This window comes from Theropithecus gelada, chromosome 17 (assembly GCF_003255815.1).
Source record: "Theropithecus gelada isolate Dixy chromosome 17, Tgel_1.0, whole genome shotgun sequence".
NCBI classification, from domain to species: Eukaryota; Metazoa; Chordata; class Mammalia; order Primates; family Cercopithecidae; genus Theropithecus; species Theropithecus gelada.
Genome location: NC_037685.1, coordinates 31,094,072 through 31,116,668, shown reverse-complemented (window position 1 = coordinate 31,116,668; position 22,597 = coordinate 31,094,072). Strand labels below are relative to the sequence as shown.

The following is a 22,597-nucleotide window of genomic DNA, read 5'->3' as shown; positions in this document are numbered from 1 at the left end:
TGTGAATGTATACTCTAAAGGAAAGGTAACAACCTTATACAATCTCAAGGCTTAAGTACTATCCACATGCTGCGCTTACGAACACACACCTCCAGTTGTGTAGTCTCCCTGAGTTCTGCACATTCCTCTTAGGTATCTAATAAGCATCTCACATTTAACAAAACCACTGATTTTTAATCAATCCCAGGGACTCTCCATCAGACCTACTCTTCTCTCAGAATTCTTTTTATCACTTAGTGACACTATCATCCCACCAAACCTTGCTATCAACTTTCTTCTACCTCCCAGGCTTCCATTCCATTAACAAATCACAATAACCCCACTTCCAATATATGTCTAAATCAGCTTATCCACTCTCACTATTCCAGTTCCAATTATGTGGTCTTCTGTGTGTACTACTGTCTTTTTTCATTCTTGCATGCAGGGTCAATTTTTCATAGTGAAGTCCTCATAAAGCATAAATTAAATTGTATCAGCTTCTGCTTGCAGTTTTTATTTATTTATTAAATTTGTGCTTATTGATTTATTTATTTATTTATTTTGAGACAGAGTTTTGCCCTGTCACCCCAGCTAGAGTGCAGTGGAGCCATCTTGGCTCACTGAAAGTTCCGACCCCTGGGTTCAAGGGATTCTCCTGCCTCAGTCTCCTGAGTAGCTGGGATTACAGGCGTGTGCCACCATGCCCGGCTAAATTTTGTATTTTTAGTAGAGATAGGGTTTCACCATGTTGGCCAGGCTGGTCTCAAACTCCTGACTTCAGGTAATCCACCCTCCTCAGCCTCCCAAAGTGCTGAGATTACATGCATGAGCCACTGCGCCCCACTAGCTTCTGCTTACAGTTTTTAAATGACTTCTTAGTCCACTTAGGAGAAAAGATAAACTCTTTACCAAAGCCTACTAGACTCCCCAGAGCCTGATGTATGTTTACCTCCTCCCTTTAACTCACTCTGTTTCAGCTGCATGGCCTTCTGTTCTCTGAATAAAATAAATGTATTCCTGCCACAGGGCCTTTGCACCTACTTTTCCTTCTGCCCCAGACATAGTTCTCACAGGTTTTCCTATGACTCCTTCCTTCTCCTTGTTCAGTATCCACCCAAACATCTCCCCCTGAGTGGCCTTCACCAGCACATTCTTCTTAAAATATCTTTCCCTACCTCATCCTGTTTGGTTTTGTTTATAACATGTGTCAGTCACAATACTGGTTTTATTTACTGTTTATTTACTTTTTTCTTACAATGGAAAGCCCATGAGAGCAGGGTTGTGTCTGCTTTATTCACCGCTTTCACCTCAGTGCCTGTACAAAACCAGGACCATACTAGAAACTCAATGAGTATTTGCTGAGTATTTTGAATGAATCAATTATTAAAACATTAAAAAGTGACATTTTCCAAGTAAAAATCTTTATCTATTTCCTTCGTGACTCTAATTGCAGACAATTCAGGGTAGAAATAAGGTTCAGATCAATGGCAGGCCGAAAAAGGTATTTTTGGGTGAGTGTATGCAGGCAATTTTTGCTATTATGGCTGGCTTACTTCCATATTCTTTAATACACGTATGTCCCTATGGTGAGAGATGGCATTTTACATAGCACAAAGGTGGAAAGTAAATTTAATATCTCTTATGATAAAAAAAACAGTAAATTTTATACAAACACTAAGAAGTGATCATATAAATCTACATATTAGGATCTGAAACCTATTACTATGTTGACATCTTCCATGGCCCTACTCCTAAATTAATAAATTCTCACAGAAGGCTATTTTCTCAATCCTTTCATAGCTGACATTGTGGAGGTGCTGTTAGCCATCCCTTGATATTGACAGTACAATAGCCATCCCTGCCAGGGCATATGTGCATTATCAGTAGTCAAAAGTTTGGCAAAGTAAAACATTTCTCTTCATCTCCAGGAGAGCAGTTTATGAAAGAGCATATTCTTAGGCATTAAAGGTGAATGTTTCAGTGACACCTGTGCAAGACAGAACTTTCTGCTATCCTCTATAAAAATCTAAATTTCAATCATATAATTCTAGCAGACCTTAAAAGGATAGACCTCAAAGGTAGCATTGTATTTGATATTCTCTTGCAACCCCAGAATGAAACTTAAGCATGAATAATTGGAGATCTGCACATTCCTATAAAGATTAAAGAATAGGACTCAAGTTCACACAGAAGCTAAAAAAGAAAGGCGGGATGACTTCCCTCTGCCACCTTGAAAAGGCTATGGCTTTGAAACCTGCAAAACCAGAAATGGTGGAGGAGGGGGGCAGTGTTTTGCTGAATGGGCAATAAATATGTGAACCCTCCTCCTAAGGGTTTTGATTACCCTTTCTATCTTGGGTATCTATGTGTTCCTCTGCGAATGTGTTTTCTTATAACGTGCACTTCTTATGGAATAGCACCATCCTTATTATCTGTAATAGGGTTTCCATTCTGCTTTCATCCTGTACATATCTTATTTAAAAAACTGAATAAGTGCCCAGTTAATATGTATATTTATGTATTTGTAAATTATACGTTTGTGCTATTGCACTAATATATTACATATATTATATACCTTACTACAACCAAAGAAATATAAAAGAATGAGACTGAATAAATATGCACTTAAGGTCTGTTTTTCCTTCCTGCACCCTCTGTGAAATGCTTACCCCACTTAAGAAACCACTAAGATATCACCATGTTCTCACAGTGAGATTGTACTCACTCCTCAATGAGAGGAGCTGATTACTATTAAAGCTCTTTTGGTTTTATCATCAATTATGCACTCAAATTTTCAAATAATCTAGATGTACATATTATACTGTAGTGGATGATACTGTGAGGTACCAACTGGACCAGCTCAGCAGAGGCTGGGAGGTTTAACTCATCAGTAGCCATGATACCACTTTTTTCTCTTAGACTTTTCCAATAGAATTTATTTTTGGTTTTGACAGCCAGGGCGAGAGCTTTTCTATAGGTATCAATGGTAGAATAAGCATTGTTGCCTCGCAGAAGGGAGAAATCTATGGTATTGGACGCCAACCCCCATGTCCTTCTTATGTATCCTTTCCTTGAGCTACAGGGACTCTTGTGAAAATGGGAGTCTAAGAACTGGTCTGCAAAAACTTAAGCTTTGTCTTTGCAGAACAATTATGAGAAGTGTACTATTGACTCTTGGATATGCTGTATGCAATAAAAACTCTGTACTATTCAGGTATTGTTTCTGACCCATGATACTAGAAATAAATATCAACTACCCATACAAAGTTTTGCTTAGGAACAATGACAGTATATTCCAATATAAATTTTTGAAAATGGCTAATAACTAAAACAAAAAATAGGCTTTCTTATCCCAAACATCAATAGATGCAGAATGGAGAGTAATAGTCACAACATGCAACATAATGTTTGGTTCTAATTAATAGACTATTTCAGTGAAATATTATTTTGATAAATATGTTCATGCTTCATTTGCCATGTATTAAAAACAGCATTACACACTCACTTGATGAAAAGTATTATTGAAGATAAAACAGAAGTATTTCATAAACAACCATTTGCTAGATTATAAGATAACATGTAAAAGGTGTTATAGGAAATAAATATTATAAATACATATTATTCATCTATGACCTAACTTGTATCAAAATGCTGCAAAGCCGTCATAGCAACATTCAGAGAATTACCTGAAAGATAACTCTGGCATCTTCTACGGTCTTATATGTGTTTTCTTTAATGGTCACAGTGATTCCCATGTTCAAACTTATTCACTGAAGACAAAGCATATGCTGAGATTCTCACTATTGAAATGCTGAGGCTGAGGCTTGCTTTTCACAGATACAGATTGTCCAGCATTAAAATACCACTGCATATTGACTGCATACAAAAATCATTAAATATTTCCAAATGTCCTGATACAAATAATTCCAAATGTCCTGTTACAATATTTTAGGTAGGATTATCTGACAGGATTAACATATTTATCAAATATGATAGAAAGTAACCACTTATTATTTATTACTGAGTTTATTAATAAATATAGGATCAGGGCTTACCTGAATAACATGTTTCAGTTTATCAATAATCTGATTTATCACAGGATCAGTTCCTTTGACTTTGACTTCAGGATTTCCAGACTGGGCTTTGATTCCATTTCCAACCACACGTTGAGTATAACTGGCAAGGGAAATGTGAAAGATATATGACTTAGTACCTGATCAGAGTATTATCTGCCACAGCTGTCTGAACATATTTCAGGTCAGAATTTCCTCCTTCAGAGAATACACCAATGTATTTTTCTCTTGGCACAGAAATGCTTATCGTGCCATTAGATTATTCTAAAAATAATGTTATTCACTCAATGGACCCAAGCAAAAATTAAATTTGTTTTCTAATACTACTTAACAATATGCTACAAAGAGTTAATATATATCTCACTTTGTTATAAGGTCTTGCTGCATTATACATATGTCTGCACCCATATTGTCTAAGTCAGCTTATGTTATGCAGTTCCTATCTTATTTTTTAAGTATTAGGCTACTATATATTATATATATACACACTACTCTATATATAGTAGCCTAATATATATAATATATAGTAGTATATATACATATATAATATATAATGTAATTATATATTATATATTATATATAGATATATGCACATATAATATGTATACATGTATACATTATATATAATATATGTATATTATATGTATATATACTGCAGTACATATATACTATATATGCATAATTAGATATAATACATATACAATATATAGTATAATATATACATATATAGTACATATGTATACATGTATATAAAATATATACACATATATGTAATATATATGTATGTGTATATTATATGTATGTATATATACATATACGTGTATATATACTAGCCTGATATATATATATTATATATATATTTCCTAATTAGCTCCTCCAAGTAATAAGTGATGAAACTTTTTAATAATTATAATATCAGTTGGACATGATAAAAATAACGTTATTAATAAACCTTTTGATTTTTAAAATAAGCTTGAACCCATTTCTTTTTGCAGGCATAGAGGGACTTAGAGTTAAGAATTCCAGTATTCATTAGGGATTTGGCAGTATCCACCAATAACAAACAGTATAAGGAAAACAATTATACCTATGTTGTTAATGTGTAATAATATTCTTTATTTTCAAAAAATAAAATTTTATTTTTATATATATATATACACACACACACACACACACACACACATAGAGAGAGAGAGCGCATCTCTTAAATCCTTTGTGGCACTGGTATGTTATTCTTTACTCTCCCAATATTCCAAGCAGATAACACACATGGCATATATATATATATGATATATATAAAATATATATAAATTATATAACTGTACAAATCAATATCATAAACCATAACTGTAAAAGTTTAAATAATCACATATATAAGGAACTGCAATCTGCAAAATATTATCTAAGTAGAGGAAACAATCCGCTTTCACTTAGGTTCACCTAAACAAAGATCTGGTACATCATGTGGTGTGTAAAAGGGTCATTTCACAAGTGGTGAAAGCCATTTGAAATTTCACTACCTTCCCCAAATTACAATTGTATAATGTCAACTTAGAATTAATAAATATATTTAAATTCATTAGTCACAAAGATGTCTTAAATGCATGCTATATTCCAACTCCTGTACTAAGTGGTTGGAATTATAAGAAGGTGTAAGACTCAATTTTTGTCCTCATAATGTTCATTACTTAACCAGGAATACAGTAATTAACTCATTCATTTGTTTATTCATTACATTTTATTACATTTAAAAAATACCATAGATTTCAGCAATATAAATACCCTTATTTGCCTGGCAGAATAGCATAATATAAACACAACTCAACAGTTAAAATACAACATTATGAAAGTAGTTGGAAGGAACTGCACATGCCAAGCGTGAGGAAAGATAGGACAGGCAGTAGACATTCTAGATATAGAGAAGTCCATTTGGACTCAGACTAGGGAAAAACTGAGAGAAGTTGTAACTTTAGGTAGCCTTAGATGTACTGATGTAAAAAGAGGACAGCTGTGGTATGGTTAATGAGAACTTCAGGGCAAAGGATGTCATCCCAGCAAGGAAAACGGAAAAGGTACGTGAACAAAGCAGACAGGGAGAATGGACCTCTATTTACAAAACAGAGAGTACAAACAGTGGAAAGCAATGGACAGAGGGCCACATCCCAAAGATTCCACCCTGAATGTTTAAGATTCTCCATTTAGTGAGATAGTGGATTCTGGAGACTCAGAATGGGGAAGTTGGCGGGGGAGTGATGGATAAAAAACTACATGTTTGGTACAATGCACGCTACTCGGGTGACAGGTGCAATAAAACCTCAGACTTCACCATTATACAAGTCATCCATGTTACCAAAACCACTTGTGCTCCAAAAACTATTGAAATTAAAGAGACATTTAAAAATTAAGACAAACACTATCATCTGAGTAATTTGTTTGCTTACATTAAGTATCATAATACTTTTCAGCAAATACATTCTAATTTTAATGTAACTTTCCTTCCCTATATTTGAGCAGAGTATTGCAGTATCCATAAACACCCTCTGAATTTTCTACAGAAACGGAAAAATCTTTGAAGAAAATAAAAGAAGGTTCTATGTTTGAGACTGTGGCTATATGAAAGGGGTTTCAAGAAATATCCAGTTCTTTCCGAGACAATGTACTTCCAGTGACCAGTTTTAAGAACTGGATTGAACATTTCCCAACTAGATCCTTCAAGTAATAATAAGCGATTAAACTTTTTAATAATGATAATATCCATTGGACATGATAAAAATAATAATATTAATAAATCTTTTGATTTAAAATATAACCTTGAACTCACTTCTTTTTATAGGCATGGAGGGAGCTTAGAGTTAAGTATTCCAGTATCTGTTAGGGATTTGGCAGTATACATCAATAACAAATAGTAGAAGGAAACCCATTATTCTTTATTTTAGAAAAATAAAATTTTATACTCATATATGAGTATAAATATGTGTGTATATATACATATATATAAAAAGAGAGAGAGAGAGTAACCATCTCTTAAATTATCTGTAGCACTGCTGTGTTATTCTTTATACTCCCAATATCCCAAGTAGATTGCACATGTGGCTCTTTTATTAATGTGTTGAATATTCATAATGATAATGAATAATATGAATAAATAAATTGATAAGTGCATAACTACGATTTAGGCATTGCTTTACTCTATCTAGAGTTTGTCAATTCATGATAAACATCTTTTGGTGACCATGAATAAGAAACTCATAGACCTCATGTACGGGAAGCCTGATTGACTAAGGCCACTTACTGCTTCACTCTAAAATCTGTTGCTGCATCTGCCCCTCAGGCAATGACTGAGGGCAGCAGGATTGCTAATGCAGATCCCTCATTAGGAGACATAGGGTCTCTCTGAGGACCAGACTTGGCTCAGGATTCCCTAAAGACTTTTCTTACCCTTCCTTAGACTGTACTTCATGCTCCAGTGCTTCCACCCAACCTTCCTTTCCTCTTTCCTTCACTCTAGTTCAGACTTTCCTCACAGCTGAGGGCTCTTCCAGGCTTACTCAGCTTCCTCTCCATTTTCTCTCATAGGAATTTCCCTTAATAAAATCCTCTTGTGTTTAACCCCTTTTCAACATCTACCTCTTGGAGGACCTGGACTAAGCCACCATATAATATTTGTATTATAATTACTCCCATTCTACAGGTTGAGAATCTGGGATCTGGATAGATTAAGTAACTTAAGTTACTCAAGTAAGGCCACACCATGTATATAAAGTGTGCTGCAAGGAACATCCACTCCAAAATACAACCACTAATAAGTATCAATCCTGAAACCAACTAATAAAAAGTAAAGATACAATTAGCGTGGTGCGAAGTGTTATTTTTTTTCTTTAATTACATTTTCTAAGGTTTCGCTGTTTATAATTAAGAAGGGATGCATGATTTTCTTCAAAACCCTTCTCAACAAGCTGGGTGTGGTGGCATGTGCCTATAGTCCCAGCTATTCAGGAAGTGGAGGAAGGGGGATCACATGAACCCAGGACATTAATGCTGCAGTGAGCTGTGATCACACCACACTGACCATGTGACCATGAGTATAAAACTCATAGACCTCAAGCCTGGGCAACAGAGCTGCCTTAAAAAAAAAAGAAAGAAAGAAAGAAAGTAAAACTAAGCAAAACAAAACAACCCTCCTCAACAAATGGTTTCATATAACCAGTTAAACAGTAATATAACAGTTGCTGGCAGGGTGAGAAGAAACTAGCTGACTGTAGGTTTGTCATACGGATTTTCTGTTTCTCCAGAAACACAGATATAATATAGGCAATGAAAACTGAGACTTATCTCTCAATTTCAATTAAGCTATTAATTGATTTATGTTATTTACTTACTGACCAGAAAAGTTTATTTAAAAAGGCAGGAATGTTGTTTAATGTTAATCTAAGGAATTGCTTACTTTCTGTTTTTGTTCTTAATTATCACTGTTATTAAAACATTAAAATAATATTTAGATAAAATTTATTAGAATTATAGCTGATTGAAAATCTCATTCCAAGTTGTTATATTATTGAATATTTCCGGATCACTCTTCTTATGAGTCATATAAAAAAGGAAAAATACTGCAAAGTAGACACACATTGCTTCAAATGAAATATGATTTAATAAAATCAGTTATTCTCTTCCAGTTTTGTAATGTTCAAAATAACCACAATTGAAATAGTGATACATATACATCAGAACAGTTCAAATAAAAAACAGAAATGATACCAAGTGTTGGCAAAGATGTGGAGCAACTGGAACTCTCTCCCAATGTGGACGGAAATGTAAACTGACAGAAACCACCATTTCCCATGTATGCTAAATCTAACCATATTTTATGACCTTGGGCATATACCCAGCAACATTTACCAAAAGACAGATACATGAATTCTCAGAGAAGCACCATTCAAAATAACCATAAATTGGACATTATATTTGCATAATGATATAGTATACAGCAATGAGAACTAATGAATTATAACTATATGCAAAAAGAGTGACAAATCTTATAAACTAAATATTGAATGAAAGAAGCAAGATACAGAACATATTCTATGATCTAATTGACTCAAAATTTTAAAACTAATCAGTTGTGTTCCAAATCACCCTAAGAGCTGCCCAATGACATAGTGTCTAGAAAAAGTAGTATCAAGTTTCCTGATTTTAGTACTGGATACACAGAAGTGCTAAGTTTGTTTAAAAAACAGTATTGAGATGTACAGTTAAGATTTGGGTAGTTTACTGTTTGTATGTATTTTCAGCCTTATAAAATTATGTTAAAAAACCTTTATACTCTTTTTCTTAATTTGTTTACAATAGACAAACTTTCATTAAGCCACAGTATACATAAAAAAGACCCACACAGGTATGTTTAATATAGACTAAGCGGTTCTGTCATCATTAAATGAGTACTTTAGAATCTAAGTCTGATATAAAACCTTACTTTCCTAAAGACTTTAATTTGCATGTAAAAAAACATGGTCTCTAAATTAATATTTTTTTGTAACAAAGACTTTATTTTAGTTCCCCTCATGACATTTTAATAAATCACTAATTCCTTCTTTTCCTTTTTAATGTACAAGTAATGGATAAAACATTTCAAAGATCCCTACAGAAGTTTCTTGACTTGAAATATTGTTCACATTACAATGAGAAGGATGGAATAAAACACAAAAAAGGTAGACAGGCAAATTTTTTGTTGGGGAAGTAATAGACCCACCATCTGTGCTTATTTCTTCTAAGCAGAGCTGGGAATGAGTGACAGCAGTTGAATAGGAATACTTGCTCCCCAAGCACTACTTGTTTTTCATTAACAAGGAAAAAGGCAAGCCCTGATATATTTACATTCTACAAAATTGTTTTCAAATGATGATTAACAAGATCTTAGTTCCCTCTCTGTTGAACATATAAAATATTAAAAGGCGTTGTAATAAATCTATATACAGCACGTCAGGAGGAAGTCATTTCTCCTGACTTCACCAAATTGTCCTGTTTAAACCTGATACCATGCCCTATTGGCTGATAATAATTTCGCTTTATTTAGAATACAATAGAATTTGGCTCAGATTCACACCAAAAGTATAGTATTCTGATGTGCACTTACACAATTTCAGGGGGAAACAATATCTGGAATCTGACCCTGGAATTCATTACAAATCAGTTAAAGGGGTCTGTCTTAGAATTTTTTGATAATTGGACTGGAACAGAATGTAAGAATAAATCATTCATAGCAGATGAAGAAAACACTTGATGAGAGCTTTCTTGTTTTACCTTATTGCTATTTCTATCGGGGTTAAAGACAGAATGGGCGCCATGTTGTGGTTATTCTTATTGTTGTTTGATTAGTTTGTTTCTTATGTTCTTGTATGACTTGGTTATGTGGCTGGATATTAAAATTCTTTCCATTTCCAGAGTCATAAATCTCCTAATTTCTAGGAGATTAAATATTGGTTTTATCTTTGGTTCTCGTAAAAATGTTGCTATCTTGGCTTAAAAGGAGGTCTGGGAAATACGTTGTATCTATTCATCAGTGAAGTGAACTGCTTCTACAAGAATAAATTTTCCATTCAAACTATTTCTAGGCATCCCTTCCTACTTGTGATAGCAAATGTGAAACAAGTATTAGAGATTTGGTTTTTGTAAGTTTCCTCAAATACTTGGGAAATACTGGATTCCATTGCCGAGTGTTACCTTATGCACATTCAGCTTGTACACAGCACTTTTTCTCTATGTTGAAAGTCCTAACCCTTGAAATCTCAGAATGGAAAAGAGTTATATGATTGATTTTATGTGCCAGGTTTATGGGAATAACCTTTCATGGAAGATAGGAGGCTTACAGGGGATTTAAAGAAAGGAGACATCTGTGGAATCAATTCAAAATGATTAAGCCTTTTGTGATCCCACTATCTCACTTCAATTGTTGAGCCACAAAACTACTTTTAAGTTAATCTCTAACATTTATTTGGCTTTATAATTACACATAAATAATGTCAAAATTTGACATCTATGTTTTTAAACTTAATAATGAAGTCAAAATAAATGGAATTAAGGAGAGCTTATTATAATCTTTATTGTTATTTATATATAACAAATTTCCTATTAAGAACATAATATTTTATGATATCTTATGGATGTCATTAACATTAATAAAGATATTATCATGCTTTGTACAGAACCAACATGAAAATTTTACCATACCACTGCAATAAATAGAATAAAAACATGTTCAGAAAGACTTAGAAACTCATTAAAGAATGGATATTAATCACTCTTCACACTAACTCCTCATTTGGCAAGGTGTGAACCTACACATGCCAGTTTAGTCAGGTGGCAGGTAAGTAGTCCCATTGCATTTCATACAATAAGCAGCTGTGTGAATTTGAAAGATAATATTTTCACATGAAAAACTAATGACTGCACATATATAATCAGTAGTGTTTGGGAAGCTGTCCTTTCAAAAAAAATTAACTATCTAATTAAAAAGTAACACAAATGAACATTTGCCTATGTAAAAAAAATAGAACATTGCTTAGCTTTTCTTAAACCCCTCCCCAATCTTACCAAGAAAGAATAAATATCTTTATTATAGTCAAAGATCTGTTTTTATGGTTTTAAATTTTTTAATCAAAGATTCAAAGCAAATGATAATAAATCTTCAATTTATAATTATCCTAATTTGATTCAAAGTGACTGTCCAAATATAAAATGATCAATTGTAACTATAGTCAATCACACATAATGCTATATGAGTTTGAAATGTTTTACTAACTTGCCTTTTCCAGGAATGCATTTTAAAACTAAAGTCTTGTAAGTTGGATTCCTAGGTATTTTATTCTCTTTGAAGCAATTGTGAATGGGAGTTCACTCATGATTTGGCTCTCTGTCTGTTATTGGTGTATAAGAATGCTTGTGATCTTTGCACATTGATTTTGTATCCTGAGACTTTTCTGAAGTTGCTTATCAGCTTAAGCTTTGGGCTGAGACGATGGGGTTTTCTAAATATAGAATCATGTCATCTGCAAACAGGGACAATTTGACTTCCTATTTTCCTAATTGAACGCCCTTTATTTCTTTCTCCTGCCTGACTGCCCTGGTCAGAACTTCCAACACTATGTTGAATAGGAGTGGTGAGAGAGGGCATCCCTGTTTTGTGCCAGTTTTCAAAGGGAATGCTTTCAGTTTTTGCCCATTCAGTATGATATTGGCTGTGGGTTTGTCAAAAATAGCTCTTATTATTTTGAGATATGTTCCATCAATACCAAATTTATTGAGAGTTTTTAGCATGAAGGGCTGTTGAATTTTTTCAAAGGTCTTTTCTGCAGCTATTGGAATAATCACGTGGTTTTTATCTTTGGTTCTGTTTATATGCTGGATTACGTTCATTGATTTGCGTATATAGAACCAGCGTTGCATCCCAGGGATGAAGCCTACTTGACTGTGGTGGATAAGCTTTTTGATGTGCTGCTGGATTCAGTTTGCCAGTATTTTATTGAGGATTTTTGCATCGATGTTCATCAGGGATATTGGTCTAAAATTCTCTTTTTTTTTTGGTGTGTCTCTGCCAGGCTTTGGTGTCAGGATGATGCTGGCCTCATAAAATGAGTTAGAGAGGATTCCCTCTTTTTCTATGGATTGGAATAGTTTCAGAAGGAATGGTACCAGCTCTTCCTTGTACCTCTGCTAGAATTCGGCTGTGAATCTGTCTGGTCCTGGACTGTTTTTGGTTGGTAGGCTATTACTTATTGCCTCAATTTCAGAGCCTGTTACTGGCCTATTCAGGGATTCAACTTCTTCCTGATTTAGTCTTGGGAGAGCGTATGTGTTGAGGAATTTATCCATTTCTTCTAGGTTTTCTAGTTTGTTTGTGAAGGACCTCTTCAAGGAGAACTACAAACCACTGCTCAATGCAATAAAAGAAGACACAAACAAATGGAAGAACATACCATGCTCATGGATAGGAAGAATCAATATCGTGAAAATGGCCATACTGCCCAAGGTAATTGATAGATTCAACGCCATCCCCATTAAGCTACCAATTAGTTTTTTCACAGAACTGGAAAAAACTACTTTAAAATTCATATGGAACCAAAAAAGAGCCCGCATTGCCAAGAAAATCCTAAGCCAAAAAAAAAGGTGGAGGCATCACGCTACCTGACTTCAAACTACACTACAAGTCTATAGTAACCAAAACAGCATGGTACTGGTACCAAAACAGAGATATAGACTGATGGAACAGAACAGAACCCTCAGATATAATACCACACATCTACAACCATCTGATCTTTGACAAACATGACAAAAACAAGAAATGGGAAAAGGATTCTATATTTAATAAATGGTGCTGGGAAAACTGGATAGCCATAAGTAGAAAGCTGAAACTGGATCCCTTCCTTACACCTTATACAAAAATTAATTCAAGATGGATTAGAGACTTAAATGTTAGACCTAAAACCATAAAAACCCTAGAATAAAACCTAGGCAATACCACTCAGAATTAGGCATGGGCAAGGACTTCAGGTCTAAAACACCAAAAGCAATGGCAACAAAAGCCAAAATTGACATATGGGATCTAATTAAACTAAAGAGCTTTTGCACAGCAAAAGAAACTAACGTCAGAGTGAACAGACAACTTACAGAATGGGAGAAAATTTTTGCAATCTACTCATCTGACGAAGGGCTAATATCCAGAACCTACAAAGAACTCAAACAAATTTACAAGAAAAAAAAAAACGCATCAAAAAATGGGCAAAGGATATGAACAGACACTTCTCAAAAGAAGACATTTATGCAGTCAACAGTCACATGAAAAAATGCTCGTCATACTGGCCATCAGAGAAATGCAAATCAAAACCAAAAAGAGATACCATCTCACACTAGTTAGAATGGTGATCATTAAAAAGTCAGGAAACAACAGGTGCTGGAGAGGATGTAGAGAAATAGGAACACTTTTATACTGTTGTTGGGACTGTAAAGTAGTTCAACCATTGTGGAAGACAGTGTGGCGATTCCTCAAGGATCTAGAACTAGAAATACCATTTGACCCAGCCATCCCATTACTGGGTATATACCTAAAGGTTTATAAATCATGCTGGTATAAAGACACATGCACACGTATGTTTATTGCGGCACTATTCACAATAGCAAAGACTTGGAACCAACCCAGATGTCCATCAATGACAGACTGGATTAAGAAAATTTGGCACATATACACTATGGAATACTATGCGGCTATAAAAAAGGATGAGTTTGTGTCCTTTGTAGGGACATGGTCACAGCTGGAAACCATCATTCTCAGCAAACTATCGCAAGAACAGAAAACCAAACACCACATGTCCTCACTCATAGGTGGGAAATGAACAATGAAAACACTTGGACACAGGAAGGGGAACATCACACACTGGGGCCTGTTGTGCATTTAGGGGATGGGGGAGGGATAGCAGTAGGAGATAAACCTAATGTAAATGACGAGTTAATGGGTGCAGCACACCAACATGGCACATGTATACATACATAACAAACCTGTACGTTGTGCACATGTACCCTAGAACATAAATTATAATTAAAAAGTTAAAAAATAAAAATAAAAATAAATTAAATTAAGCCCTTCTCAGTAAGATCAAGGCTATCCTTCATGGATTTATGATGATAGATAATCACCACTTTGTACTGATTTGCTGTCTCACATCACTGTCTGATGCCAACATATGAACGTAAATATGCTATTTAAGGGAAAACGATTATCTGAATACTAATAAATTAAATGCTATTTTAAGCCAACAACAAAGTGATTTAGGGCACAGATTTTATTTAACTAACTTTTCATTAGAAGCATTATAAAATTCTGAAAGATTCTAGAATCTTATAGAGCTTTTTCGTATTTTTTTCAAATGTAATTGACACAAGCACGAATTAAATTTCATATTTAAAAAGCTTCTGGCTACATTAAAACATACTTTAAAATTACTTGCAAGATACGATAATTCTAAGATTACTAACATATCATGCAAATGAAACACCCTGGTACTTTCTACCAACACATGATACAATAAAATCAAGAAGAACTTCTGAATTAGAATGTAGTAGTTGCCTACGGCCATCATACCTAATTATCACAAACTTGGTGGGTTAAGAGAACAGAAATATATTATCTCACAGTTCTGAACCCTGGACCTCTGAAATCAAGATGTTGGCAGGGCCATTCTCCCTCTGAAGAGCCTCTGGAGGAATTCTCCCTCACTCCTGGCAATCCTTGGCCTTCTTTGATTTGTGACTGCATAACTCCAATTTCTGTCTCCATCTTCTCATGACTTTCTCTGTGTGTGTCTTTTCCTGTGTCTTATAAGGACATTTACATTGGATTTAGGGCCCTCCTTCATCCAGGATGACCTCATTTCAATCCTTGAGTTAATTATATCTGCAAAGACCCTACTTCCAAAAAATTTGCATTTTGAAGTTCCTAGTGGACATAAATTTTCGAGGTATAGTATTTAAATCACTACACAGAACATTGTAAAGACAAAAATCTGGAAACTACCTGAATGAAAACAGATATTCCCTTGAGCTTCAACAAAGTCATGTTCTATTTTCCCATGAGAAACATTTTATTACTGCAAAACAATGTTTATATTTCACAAGTACACCTCTTAAATTATAGCTTGATTTTTAACATTTATGTTTTTATTCTAATTCAGATGGTCTTAAGAAAAATAATTAGTTTTGGAAATTATCAGTATACGATATCTAGTATTTCCTATATTTTTAATAACTTCTACCTCTTAGCAAAAATAATGCAATGGACAATTTCTGTGTTCTAAATTCACACACGCAACAGGAAAGACACTTCAAAAATGATTTGTTCTCTTTTAAAGCAGAAGCCCAATCACCTGCTCTGAATCTAAAAGTTTCCTGAAAGCAATGAAGGGCTCGTTTATCATGAAGGTGTTGATAGCTGATTCTGTGGAGACTCACACAGAAACAAAGAATACATTTTAAACACGCTTAATGCTAATGTGATAGTAAGGTTGTGACAATATTCAAATATTACTAATTTCATTACACTAGCTACACTCAGGCTTAGCTTAGTTGTCCAAATTTATTATAAACAGCTCAAAAGAAATAATTCAGCTCTTCTGTTTTCTATTTCTTATTTTTGTTGATGCTTAAGAGTAAAAAGATATTTAACTAAATTTTTTTAAGCAACCAGTTCTCTTATTTTATCACCATAATACTGTAAGGGGCCGGAACAGGTCACTGAATCTAGCACTGCCTTCAACAAGAAATATACCCGGAGCAGCAATATAGTAGTTGGCATTCATCTTTAGGCCTATAATCTAATAGATTTTTTTGTCTGTCTTTGGTGACAGTAACATAAATTTAGAGCTGGAAAGGATCTTAGAGGTCATCTAGTCCCACCCAAGCATCTTTTAAAACAAAATAAATAAGTATGTTTATTTCATCATTTTTTACTTATACACTGTGTATTTCCAGAAAAGCCTTTGAGACTACTTAGAATAAAAGGCACAAACACTATAAAACAAGGGCAAAATGACAGAGTAAAGAGAAGGAGGTGACAATTATATGGAAAGACCTAGGGAAGGAAATACTACCTTTCAGCCTAAAATTTAGTCATAAGCCTCAGGAGGCTGAGGCAGGAGAATTGCTTGAACCCAGGGGTGGAGGTTGCAGCGAGCTGAGATTGCACCACTGCACTCCAACCTGGATGACAGAGTGAGACTCTGTCTCAAAAATAAAAAAAATTAAAAAAAAAAATTTAATGGTGGGATTATCCAAGATTATCTGGGCAGGCCCTAAATACAATCACATATGTTCCTGTAAGTCATAAGTCACACATTAGTGAAGGCCAAAAGGAAAACCAGAATGTAAATAGGTGTCGTCAGTTAATAAAATAGTATCTGCATATGTCCTCAGCTATTTTTTGGTAACTCTAAACTGTTAAGCAAAATCTATAAGTCCTTAAGCAACAGACAATGGACAATAAAATAAAAATCATCTTCAACAGTAATTTCAAAACTTTTAAAGATGTAAGTACAAATAATCTTTTCTTATAGGATGCTTTGTTGAAAGCTACCTGCATGATGGTATTTTAAATTACATGATGTTAAATTGCCTGTATGATGGTATTTTATTAGGACCTGGTTATATGACACGGTGAAAAATACAATGTTTGAGAACTAAGAAAAGTGAAGGGTTAATATCTCTCTGAATTTTTTTGTTTCTAATTGATATTTTATTTTATCCCTCATAGAGAATATATTTTCTGGGAAATACACTGAAGTACAGCAAAAAAGAATCTCAGGGTTAAAGTGTTGAGGTAAATCACAAAGCAGAGGTTGTATTTGAGGAATCCTGTGGTCTCAATACACCACACAACAAATAGAAATATGGGTGAGCATTTTACCAGCAGATAAACACCAATGAGAGTGGGAACAGCAGTCATAAGATATGTTTTTACAGAGAGATAGTTAATTAAATCTTTTCTAATACATTTATTTAACCTACATTTAATGGAATTTTTTCCTGTCCTCACTTTGGCAAATGTGCATATTTTTATAGAGAACATAGTTTTACAGATGTAATTTTCAGACTTTAAGTCAGGCCCATCACCAACTCTCTATGAATTGGATGGCCTTGATAGGTGGTCCAGGTATTTTTGAATCAGGGATGGGAGCCTATCCAACAAGTCAAAAGCTGATTTTTGTAGCTTTCATTATGAACACCTCTCTGACTGCTCTTCTTTCTGACTTTACCAAACAAATTCCTCAGGATTCTTAAGTGCCAGGCATATTAACATAAGGACTAAATACATTTTAAAAATAAACGCATAGGCATGCACATGCGCGCACACACACACACATACAAACACACAGCACTCTCTATATTTACTTCTACTTTGAATAGCAAAAAAGCTGTGTTCCTGGGCCTGTGGAAAAAACATGAAGTTTTAAAAAATTTGTAAATAACTTTTTCCTTAATGAAAACAACCCTGTAGTAATTACTATTTTTTAAAAAAACACATTGGAATTTGAGCATAACACAGTTTCAGTCTTGTCTCTATTCCAATTTAAAGTCCTGTCCAATAGTTCCATTTTATGGTCTGTTGAATCATAAAATAAAAATTTATATATTTTAAAGTATTTAATGAAAAAGGAGGAGGAGGGGGAGGAAGAAGAGGAGGAGGAAGAGGAAAAGGAGGAGTTGGGAAAATAACTAGGATTCCTGTTCTTGCCTCACTTTAACTACACTACAGCCAAATTCCTACTACCAAGCGGTCCTCAGACAACAAGCTACGTATGTAACAGAAATTAATTTGTGTTCGCTTGTATGTATGAGAAAATTGCTCCTCCAGCTATGTCTTGGCAAACTCTGTTACACAGAAAACAGCAGGACTTGGTTCCATAAAACTGCATGCGCCTAGGGACTTTTAGATTCCTAATAGTGGCAATCACCCAACATACACAGTTGGCTGACTCAGTGTAGGAAAAACGTGCATATACAGGATTTCAGAAGACCTCTGTAGTCTAAATGGAATGGATGTTTCCGGTCTAGATGAACTAGAGATTCCACACCTACACAGACATTTGGCCGATCTCTCCCTCATCCTTTATACTTCCCCCATTCTCCTCTTTCAGTCCTTTCATGATTTCTGCCAGGTCTGTCAGTGTTTATGTACTCTGTCCCCCCGTCTGGAAAGTTCTATCCCTTCAGACCCTTTCCTCGATCATCTGTACTAAGCTTACAAAAGGGGGTTACAGATGTGATTAAATTAAGGGTCTTAAAATGGGGGACCAGCGCGGTGGCTCACGCCTGTAATCCCAACACTTTGGGGGGCGGAGGCGGCTGGATAATGAGGTCAGGAGATTGAGACCATCCTGGCTAACACGGTGAAACCCCGTTTCTACTAAAAATACAAAAAATTAGCCGGCCTTGGTGGCAGGCGCCTGTAGTCCCAGCTACTCGGGAGGCTGAGGCAGGAGAATGGTGGGAACCCGGGGGTGGAGGTTGCAGCGAGCTGAGATTGCTCCACTGCACTCCAGGCTGGACGACAGAGTGAGACTCTGTCTCAAAAATAAAAAAAATTAAAAAAAAAATTTTTAATGGGGGGATTATCCAAGATTATCTGGGCAGGCCCTAAATACAATCATATGTGTTCCTGTAAGACTGAGACAGAGGTCATTTCTTTAAAGACAGAAATGGAGAAGACAATGGGACCACAGAGGCACAGATTTGAGTGATGCAGCCACAAACCCAGGAATGCCAGAGCTCAAAGAGGGGAGAAATAGATTCCCTTCTAGAACCATTAGAGGGAGCTTGGTTTTACAGACACTTTAATTTCGGCCCAATTACGCTGATTTCAGATTTCTGATCTCCGCAACATTAAGAGAACCAATTTCTGTAGATTGAAATCACTCCATTCATGATCGTTTGTCCCAGCAGCCACAGAAAACTAATACCACCCCCAATCTGGAGCATCCCTTCTAGGTTACTTGCTCCCATTTGTGCAATTTGTCAGAATTGAAATGGAGTGGCTTTAAAGTCATGTGGGAAGGGAAGGGAAGGGGAAGGGAAGGGGAAGGGAAGGGGAAGGGAAGGGGAAGGGAGGGGTAGGGAAGGGAAGGGGAAGGGAAGGTTAGGTTCTGGTGCTGAAGAGAAGGTTCTGATGGTTACTTCACCAAGCAAGAGAANGGGGGATGGGGGAGGGGGGAGGGGAGGGAAGAAGACAGAGCCAGGAAGGCCATAAGGGATGGTTCTCATGCAAGTATGCCTGTTAATAAGAATCATCATAAATGACTACAAAAACTACAAGCTTGCAAAAAGGTCTTTGTAGCCTTACACAAAGAAACACTTCTGTGAGAATATCTGCCCAGAGACTGCTCGTCCAACCTCAGCACCTTGTAGTCAAGGGTAATTATCTCAAAACAATTACATAGTCTTCCTCTTTTTTTTTTAAATAAGCCATTGTCTTCCTTTACTTCCTGTATACACACACAGTTCACTGTGGCACATGTATTCCCAAGGCAATGCTCTATCCCCAAATAAACATTATTTTATTTTAGAGACCCTCTCCCTAAGGCTTGTCATAAACGGTGTCCAGAAGTGGGACTTGAAGCCAGATCACTTCCAGAAGGAATTGGCAATTCTAGGAAACAGGATGTGGGTCTCCCCTGAGCCCCTCGAGAGCTCTGCTTCCATGGTCGCCTTTCCTGCCCTGCTGACCTGCTGAGTCTTCTCTCAGGCAGACCTTCTCTCTTTTTTGTAGAGGTCTTTTTTTTATTTTTTATTTTTTATTTTTAAATTAGGGATTTGGTTTGGTTAGAAGGCCACCTTCAGTAAAACACCTTAACATTTAACATCCCTCCTAGGATGATAAAAGACTTTTTATCTTTCCTGGCAATTCCTTTCTGGTTTGAAGACAACTGTCCTTCTGGCTTCAGTACTCTGGTTTCTGCAAAATTTACATTCCGTCTCTGAGACATGTCTTTGCTGGTGAATTTACCCTTGTTATTTTTGCATGCCTAATTTAATATTTTGTTTGATCTGCACGCCTGGGTTAAAATTTTTGTGCATACTCTGATTTGGGTTTCATTTTGTTAGTGATGCATGTCTGCAAATGACTGGTTCTTTCCCCCTGCTTATTTCTGTAAATCTTCTGAGAACAAAACCAAACATTCTAAATGGTGGGTGCAGAATGAGTAATTAAAAATCACTAAGGATGTCACAACCATCTAAAACGCCAATTCAAACTCGTGACCTTCCTTGACAAGATTTATAGGATTTTCTTTGCTCTCGAGAGATTTATAAAAAATGGAATGGGATTCTTAAATAGTAAGGCATGCTGGGCTTTCTGGGACTCCAGCCAGATACCTGGCTTTTCCTCATGTATATTGTTGGATCAATGGTCATCATGGGGAAATCGCCAAGCTTATTTTTGCTTAGTACCAAATTAAGAGACTGCAACTATACGCTTAATATGTAGAACCTTCAAAGTTCTCCGATTTTTTCCTACCTACTTTGAATCTACTGACTTTGCTGCAGGTGTTGAAATAAAATTCACTGCTTATGGCATGCAAGCCAAGATTAAAACAAACAAACAAAAAAAGTCCTGAAGGGCTATCAAATGGATGGTTTTACATATTATCATAGCTCCATGACAACCAACAACTTAGACACCTTCTGGAAATGTAAATTTACATTTGCCTAACAATTGCTTAGGGTGATAGAATAATTGATTTCTAAAAGAAAAATATCTAAATAAATGTTTATAAATGTTAAGCACTTAAATCAAAAAGGTCAAAATCTTGATCTCAGAGCAATAATATATTTATTTTATCGAACATAAAAATTGCTTTGTATGCCATGAAGGGGCCAGAAAAAAACTAGAAAAAAAATAACCTGGTAAAATACTTTCCCGCCCACATTGACTAGTTAAGTAAAATAGATCAGCAAAGAATGATAGATTTTTTTACTAAGATTCCAAGGCCACATGGAGATTTTGTTTTTCTTACACAATTATGCTATTCCTAGATAAAATGTAAACAATGGAATATATAACCCTAAACTCACTTGACAATGAAGAAAAGGAGGTAGGGGAGAAAGGGTAAATGAGATTCAAAAATAAGTTGTATCTAAAATGTTGGTCCACAGACTTTGTAAGACTATCTATAGGGGTAATAGAATTTAGTCATGTAATCAGGTCCTATTTTGTCAGATATATAATTTGGAACCAACAGTCTTTTATAAATTAGTATGTGTATTACTATCTTATGACCAAAATTCTGGAATTAAAGCTATAAGATCTTTCATTGTGTGTGTATATGGCTTAGGTACGTTCATACGTATGTACATGTTTTATAGTATATGTTGTATCTACTTAATAAAATCTGGAGTAGAGGGCCAGAAATCCCTTTAAAAATTCTCTTCAGATTGGTTTAGACAGATGCCTGCTCATATCAAATATATAGTGATAAACCTAAATGCCTTTTAGTTCACATGACTTAAGTAAATCTTTAATAAATAAGTTGGTTTTACATTTGGTGATGAAGTAAAAATACAAATAAAAATACAAAAATACAAAGTCATTGGCATACATTTTTTTCCAGGGTTTACTGGTCAGACAGGATTATATTTGTCTCTGCTAGATGTTTCAAGGTGTCAGGATTTGACACAAAGTTTATAAAACTATAAACTCTGCCTAGAAACAGAATGATCTTTGTTTGTGTAAATCTTTGATACGTGAGAGTAATTTAATATTGCTTGTTTAATAAAAACAGCTACATCTTTTGAGTTATCAACAAAATGTCCATGCAAATAATTTCAAGTCTCTTATTTAGGAAAACACTTGACATTCACAGGCTATAAAAATGGTTAACAGAGAAAAATCTTCAAATGATGACTCACTTTGTCCAATATGTTAGTTTTCATAAGTAGCTAGGTATAATTGTTAAAGATAAATAAATCAGATAAATATAAAAAAAGATAAATGTTTACGAATAAACTTTGTT

General features: G+C 35.0%; 1 protein-coding gene across 1 annotated transcript in view; it reads right to left on the bottom strand.

Annotated features, from left to right (window-relative positions):
* Positions 1–22,597, bottom strand: part of GPC5 (glypican 5) — a 1,483,371-nt gene that overhangs the window by 950,189 nt on the left and 510,585 nt on the right. Inside the window, exon 6 of the mRNA XM_025364794.1 lies at positions 4,035–4,155. Coding sequence (XP_025220579.1) covers positions 4,035–4,155 — 121 coding nt within the window. The remainder of the gene's footprint in view (positions 1–4,034; positions 4,156–22,597) is intronic.